Source organism: Muntiacus reevesi, chromosome 1, assembly GCF_963930625.1.
Source record: "Muntiacus reevesi chromosome 1, mMunRee1.1, whole genome shotgun sequence".
Classification (NCBI taxonomy): domain Eukaryota; kingdom Metazoa; phylum Chordata; class Mammalia; order Artiodactyla; family Cervidae; genus Muntiacus; species Muntiacus reevesi.
The window spans coordinates 219,584,211-219,592,205 of record NC_089249.1 but is presented as its reverse complement, the minus strand read 5'-3'; the positions used below and the strand labels follow the sequence as shown (position 1 = coordinate 219,592,205).

The 7,995-nt window shown below is 31.9% G+C and overlaps 1 protein-coding gene across 1 annotated transcript; it reads left to right on the top strand.

Moving 5' to 3' along the window:
- The first annotated feature begins 5,607 nt into the window (after window positions 1-5,607).
- Window positions 5,608-6,546, top strand: LOC136167421 (olfactory receptor 2L2-like). Its single transcript, XM_065935009.1, has one exon. It carries the CDS (start codon window positions 5,608-5,610, stop codon window positions 6,544-6,546), a length of 939 nt encoding a protein of 312 aa, XP_065791081.1.
- The last annotated feature ends 1,449 nt before the right edge of the window (window positions 6,547-7,995 follow it).

The window sequence follows — 7,995 nt, the reverse complement described above, 5'->3', positions numbered from 1 at the left end:
AAAATATCAGAGATGGTGTCAAGGTCAAGAGATAGTGGTCAAGATTAAATACAATTTAATCCTTGAACATGTCCTGACACATTCTAAGTACCAACATATAGAGATGGTCTATAAAAGTTTAGACTTTTTTCTCTCTTCCACATAGGATATGGCTCAGATTCAAGGCTTGTTTAGTCTCCTTACCATGAAATCACAATCAAAATTTCTTTTTTTCAGTTAAATCTTTTCTCCTATGTATACTGTCATTATTGCTGATACCTAGATTGCAATTTTTAAGGAAAACTTTAAAAATAAAATAGATAAAAATATTTCATAATCAGAAATAGATTATTTACTATTTTTTTCCCCAGGGGATTAAAAGCAAGTCAAGAAATGGGCTATTTGAATTTATTTTTACCTGAGAAAAAATTCCATTTCACTTTAGATTTTGACGTACCTAAGGCTAATATTCAACATCTGCTTTCTCGTCAGATATAGGAGTCTTTTAAGTAATATCACACAGCTGAATACAAGACTAGTACAACATGAATTAGCAAAAAAATGTTCCACTGGCAGTCATGATATGTAGAATCAAATATCAGGTATGGTGTACTATTCATTGCTTCACTTCTTGCTTATTATTTTCTCTTTTAAAATGTGATAATATTAATTACCAAAAGGAAACTTTGCTGTAGACAACCTTATATAAAACACATGTAGTAAGAATCATTGTTTTCATATATTATAACTTGTCATTAATTAAATTATAGTATAAATTGTATACTGGGGAATCAGTCCAATATTCTACATTGTGTGGGATACGAGTGACATTTATGAAAAAATAATTGTTTTTCCATTTTTCCCTTTGCAAAATTCTGACACCACACATTATTTGAAGATTGATTCCTCTGCACATGTTCAGGTCCTTGCTATAAGTTTTTTACTATATCTTTGAAGTACCAGATATGAAATATTGTCAGTTACATATGAATTCTATTCTTGACTTTCTATTGTTTGCAAATATATATATATATATATAATCTATTTCTAGTGTACTAGGTTAATAACATGGAATTTGCTGACATTATAGTATAACCATTACCTATATCATGCCAGAACATTTTTATCTTGCCCAGCTGAAACTCTCTACCCATCAAACACTAATTCTTCATTCCTCTCACCTCCTAGTTCCTAGCAACCACCATTCCACTTTCACTTTTATTAATTTGGCTATACTGGGTGACTCATATATGTGGAATCATGTGTATGGCTTGTCATGATTGGCTTATTTTACTTAGCATGCTGTCAGCTTTATCCATGCTGTAGCATGTAGCAAAATTACCTTCTGCTTATTCATTGATTGGTCAAAAGACATTTGTGTTGCTTCCACCTATTAGCTATTGCAAATAAAGCTTCTAAGAGTATGAGTGTATAGATATCTATTCTAGATTTTGTTTTTTAATTTGGATGTAACCTCAGAAGTGAGATTTTTGACCCATATTTTGATTTTACGTTTTTGTTGTTGTTGCTTTGCAATTTGCAATAGTACTTTTCAGAGTGGCTGTATCATTTTTCACTCCTTCCAGCTTTGCATGTGTTGTAATTTCTTCATATTCTTGCCAACACTTACTCTTTTCTGCATTTTTAAAACATAGCTAAAGGTGAAATGTGGTACCTTATTGTATTTTTTATTTGAATTTCTCAAATAAATATTGATGATGACTATATTTTCCTGTGTTAATTGGTTAGTTGTTTATATTCTTTGAAGAAATATTTATTCACATGTATCTAACCTTTGAAAACTATTTTTTCTGTTGCTTGGTTGTAGTTTTTTAATATATTCCCTATTACAATTCATTATCTGATATATATCAATATTTTCCATCCTGTAGGCTGCTTATTCACTCTGATAAAGTTCATCATCATACAGAAGTTTTTAATTTTGACAAATTCCAATATCTATATTTTTGTTGGTATTGAACATGCTTTTGGTATTATATCCAAGAATGCACAGCAAAATTCAGTATAATGAAACTTTTCTCATTTTATTCTAAGAATGTATAGTTTTAGCTCTGTATCCGCTTTTTCATCCACTTCAGTTAATTTTTGTGTATATAGTAAAGTAATGGTCCTATTTCCTTATATGCATGTGGATGTCAAGTTTTCTAGCAATATTTGTTGTAAAGACATTCCAACTGAACTGTTGAGACACTTCTCGAAATAATTTGACCATATATATATTTTTTTTTCTGGTATCTCTACTGAATTGTTTTGGTTTATGTTTGTCTTTGCCAATACTACACATTTTTTATATATTATAGCTTTGTAGTAAGTTTTGAACAAGAAAGAATAAGTTCAATTATTTCATAAGATTGTTTGGGCTATTCTGTGTATTTAAGATTTTTATTTGGATTTTGAAATGTATTGTTTTCTTTCTTCAAAATTTTCTTGGAATTATGGAAGTCATTTCATTGCACCTGTAGTTTGCTTATGGTGATGCTGACATCTTAGCAATAGTCAGTTTTTCAACCCATGAGCACAGGCTGTTTTTTTCATGTACTGGCATTTATCTCTCCTTTAGTTTATTTCAGTGATGTTTTGTGACTGTTAGTGCAAACCTTTTGTAATTTCTTTGTTTTTTCCTAGGGCTTTTATTCTTTTTCATGATATGTTAAATGTTATTGTTTTAAGTTCCTTCTTAGTATTTAAGATTATTCGTATAGAAATGCAATCAATTATGTATCCTGCAACATTCATGACTCTGTTTATTAGTCCTAACAAATTTTTATTTCCTACATTTAAGATATCACTTCTGAAGCAGGATAATTTTAATTCTTTCTTTAGAGTTTCAGTGTTTTTAACTTGTTTTGCTTGCCAAAATGTTAGTATTTATAATACTGTAGCTTTAATTAAAAGTTTCAAAAGTGGACATTCTTGCCTTGTTCTTGATCTTAAAGGAAAAACTTTTAGTCTTTCACCATTGAGTCTAATGTTAGTTGTGAGATCAATTTTCAACTGCGACATCAGTTTTACATCTCTTTAATATTTTATTCAAGTAGAGTAAGAACATGATCTCAATAGCTCACTGAAAGTGAAAGTGTTAGTTGCTCAGTGGTGTCTGACTCTTTGTGACCACGTAGACTGTAGCCTGCCAAGCTCCTCTTTTCATGGAATTCTTCAAGCAAGAATACTGGAGTGGGTTGCCATTCCATTCTCCACGGGATCTTCCCAACCCAGGGATTGAACCCAGATCTCCTGCATTGCAGGCAGATTCTTTACCACCAGTAAAGCCCCGATAGCCCACTATCAGTATACTTTTCATCAATATACTTGCTTTCTAATATTAAATATCAAATAGTATCTCTTGACACTTTAGCCACTATGGATGGAAAACTTTCTATTCCACATACAATCACATTCATGCTTTTCTCTTTTCTCATCCATTCAATGTAGTTGCAACACAGTTTCTGGCATGGCTATGCTGACAACATTTTTCCATCTTTTTGTATGTTTTACTAAAATACAAAAACATAAGTTATTGTAAAACCTGATGACATTTTAGTTAGTATTTTTTTATATTTATTTATTTATCTGATGCACTGGGTTTTAGTTGCAATATTTGGCATCTTTTATTTTTGCTGTGAAATACAGGACCTTTAGTTGTGGCATGTGAGATTTTTAGTTGGAGGATGAGAGCTCTTAGTTAGTTGTGGCATGTGGATCTAGTTCCCTGACCAGAGATCAAATCCGGGACCCCTGGAGTGGTAGCGTGAAGTCTCAGCTGCTGAACCACCAGGGAAGTCCCTAGTTTGTATTTTTATACAGTAATTCTCATTATTGCTGCTTCTCAGTCAAGACACTTTCAGAATCATTCAATTATAGGCAACATTGAGAATTTTCAAAAAGTCTTTTCAAGATATTTAGAATTTTCAAGAAATATCTTTGAAAGAGTATTGTTTAATTATTTTCCTGTGTTCTGTTCATGCTTTTTGAATATTGTGGTTCATTTATATCAATTCTGAAAAATGTGTTTCTTTGATAATATTGTCACTTTTTCTATATGAATTTCTAGGGGTGATAATAAGTTTATATCTCTTCCCTTATATTCTCTAACTCTTATACCCTTTAAAAGACAAATTTTATGATTTTTTTTGCCTTTTTTATTCTGCTAGATATTTTTCATTTTGTCACTGAATGTTTCACTTAGTCTTCCTTGTCAGTTAACGTTATTTTAATTTGCAAGAAACTTTGTTACCTTGCAATTTATTTTATATATTTAATAATATTTATAATGTAGAATAGTAATGTGTTGTACTTCTTTGAAGATACAATTCTTATTTTTTTAAATGCATTTTTTGCATTTTTAAATCATTGTATTTCATTGCATGGTTTTTCTGCGTGTGAATAAGTATTTGTGTTTGTGTGTATGTGCACATGACCATAGTCTTTCCTGTAGCAGTCTTTCTTAAAATTCTAACAATTTTGGCACTAGAACAATTATTACAACTAAAATAACAAAAATTATGTATGGCTTGTTCCCTTATAATATGTCCTAAGAATCCCTCCTCCCACCATGAGGAAGAACCCTTGGATGCCATTTTTCTTTTCTCCATTTAAAGGACTGACCATTTTTATTTCCAAATTTATTCTTTCATAGGATCCTAAACTATTTCATCTCTTATTGTGCCTCATGTTCACCCACTTTCTTTTAGTTTATAATATATATTTTTAATCAAAATTATAGCTGTGTTTCACAGGGAGAGATTATAAGTGCTTAAGTTTTTTACTCTAACTTAGAATTGGGAGGAGCTTTAAAATAAAATAATAAAAGTTAAAATTAAATGTGTATGACAAAATTTATTTATCATATAAGTGCTAGAGAAGCAGAGAGATGTAAAATATATATTATTTTTGAGATTTTGCACAGATTTATCAAACTACAATAAGTGTGATATAGAGCTATATAGGCAAATGCTCTTCATTATTTACAGAATTCAGAATCTCATTCAGGAGGAAGATCATAATTTTGTGTAGATGGTACTTGATGATATTCATCTTGATTTCACAAAAGATGACTCAAATAATGTTACTGAATTCAGGGAAGCTTGATTTAATATTTCTGTTCAAAAAATACTGAAGTAAGAATAATAGCTTCTCAACATAAGTGATAGGTTACTACAGATTTACAGGTAAGCCTTAGGATTTGAATATGAAAAATAAATCATTTCTTAATGGTGATAAACATTTATTCATAATATAATTAGAAAACATATGCATTTACATGATTTCCTAAAAATATATTTTGAGTATGTTACCTAATTTTGATGTGACTTGAGTTTTTGTAGGGTACTAAAGCATACTTATCCTAATGATGTCAAAATATAAAATTTTACAATTTTAAAGATTTCCTGCAAAAGTTCATAGGCCAAAATGTTTGTATTTTCAAGTTCTAGTCTCTTGATCAAAAAAACAAAAAAGTTTTGCTTTTCCAAAATTAATAGGTTCAGTTATTCATTTAAGAGTTGTAAATTGTTAAATAGTACAGATTAATCATGCAACAATTTCAAAATAGCTTACTTGACTTTCTTGCTTTTGTGTCTGCCTTAGGAAAAATTATATTAATGCCACATGGAAAATTATAATCAAACATCAACTTATTTCATCTTACTGGGGTTGTTCCCATCTTCAAGAATTGGCCTATTTCTTTTTATTCTCATTGTTCTCATTTTTCTAATGGCTCTATTTGGTAACCTCTCCATGATCCTTCTCATCTTTCTGGACACCCAACTTCAGAAACCCATGTATTTTCTACTCAGTCAGCTCTCCCTCATGGACCTGACCTACATTTCCAACATTGTACCCAAAATGGCCTACGATTTTCTATTTGGAAACAAGTCTATCTCCTTCATTGCATGTGGGATACAGAGCTTCTTTTTCTTGACTTTAGCAGGTGCAGAAGGATTGCTCTTGGCTTCTATGGCTTATGATCGTTATGTGGCCATTTGCTTTCCTCTTCACTATCCCATCAAAATCAGTAGAAGAGTATGTGGGTTTATGATAATAGGATCTTGGCTCCTGGGCTCAATCAACTCCTGTGCCCACACCATATATGCCCTCCATATCCCTTATTGCCGATCCAGGACCATCAATCATTTCTTCTGTGATGTTCCAGCCATGTTGACTCTGGCCTGCATGGACACCTGGGTCTATGAGTACACAGTGTTTGTGAGCACCACCATCTTTCTTTTGTTGCCTTTCACTTGTATTGTATTTTCCTATGGCCGTGTTCTCCTTGCTGTGTATCGAATGCACTCAACAGAAGGGAAGAAGAAGGCCTATTCAACCTGCAGCACCCACCTCACTGTGGTAACTTTCTACTCTGCACCATTTGCTTACACTTATCTCCGTCCAAAATCTCTGCGTAGTCCAACAGAGGACAAGGTTCTTGCTGTCTTCTACACCATCCTTACCCCAACGCTCAACCCTGTTATCTACAGCATGAGAAACAAGGAGGTGATGGGGGCCTTGAGAAGAGCAATTCAGAGAATCTGTTCTGTGAAAATGTAAAGACAGTTTTTCCATGAGACCTAGATATTAAATACAAATTTATTAATCAGCATGGTGGTTTAGTCATGTCTGACTCTTGTGACCCCAGGCTCCTCTGTCTATGGGATTCTCCAGGCAAGAATAATGGAGTGGGTTGTCATTTTCTTCTCCAGAGGATCTTCCCAACCCAGGAATTGAACCCGGGTCTCCTGTATTGCAGGCAAATTCTTTACCAACAGAGAGAAGCCCCATTAGTCGGCATACAACAATTAAAACCTCCTTTGGATTAATTTTAGTCCTTGCAAATTTAATGATAAAATAAGATTTTAATTATTATTATTAATCAGCATACAATTATTAAAATATTATTTTATCATAAAATTTGCATGGACTAAAATTAACCTAGAGGGGAAAACCACTCATGTCTACACAAATCTTTTTTGCAAATATCTGTATATCCATATCTATATATTTATGTTTATATATGTTTATGTATATGTGTGTGTGTATATATATATATGTATATACATAAATATGTATATTTTTCAGCCTCTCTCTTTTTTCCTCATTATACATTTTCCCCTATTAATTTAAAAAGCTTTTAATTTTTATTAATATGCTATGCATTTAAATGATTTTTTGTATGCAATAATAAAAATGAAAACTAACTGAAGTTGTCATTCAGCATGAGTTCTACTATTTTGTATTTATATTTCAATATGCTTAAAACATGTTTTCTGAATGAGAAGATCAAATTAAAAGTCAGAAGATCTCACTTTCTTTTCACTTTAAGCCTGTAAATGCCAGTAACATTCTTTTCTTCAATATAAGGAAAGTATATTTCAGAGATTTAGTTGAGACTTCACCAGGGATTCTGAAGTCCTTACACTATGCTGAGTGGAAATAATTCATATTCTTTTTAGGGTGTACCCTAGGGAATTGATTTAATATTGGTATACTTGGGATTTAACAATAAGGACGTGGAGATGTCAACAGAGATCAAGGAAATTGTAAAGTTATACAATAAGTGGGTCAAAGCTTTGTCTAATTACTAGATATTAGAAATATCAAAGACTTTCTTGCAACCATCACCTCACTTGGCACATACTCAATTGACATCCTAAGCAGTCACTTCAACTCTCACATTAGGTGATACACTTCAGATGAGATTTTATTCTCTACTCACTGTATCCCATAGTTCTACTGAAAGAGGTTGGAGAAAGTTAGTTTGTAAGAACAAATTTCAATTCATTTTAAGGATTCATCATTTTCCTAAACAGATCCTACCACTGCATTCAATAAACATCAATTAGCTCAAGTGAAAGCCCTGGTTGAAGTGTTATCCGTATCCTCCTATTACCAGAGTAGCAATATTCTTTACCTCTCAGGTATGCCAAGGAAAACAAGGGTCATATCCTTTGTTCAAATTCTCCAACATATTAACATAATATCTCTTGTCTGACTTTACCC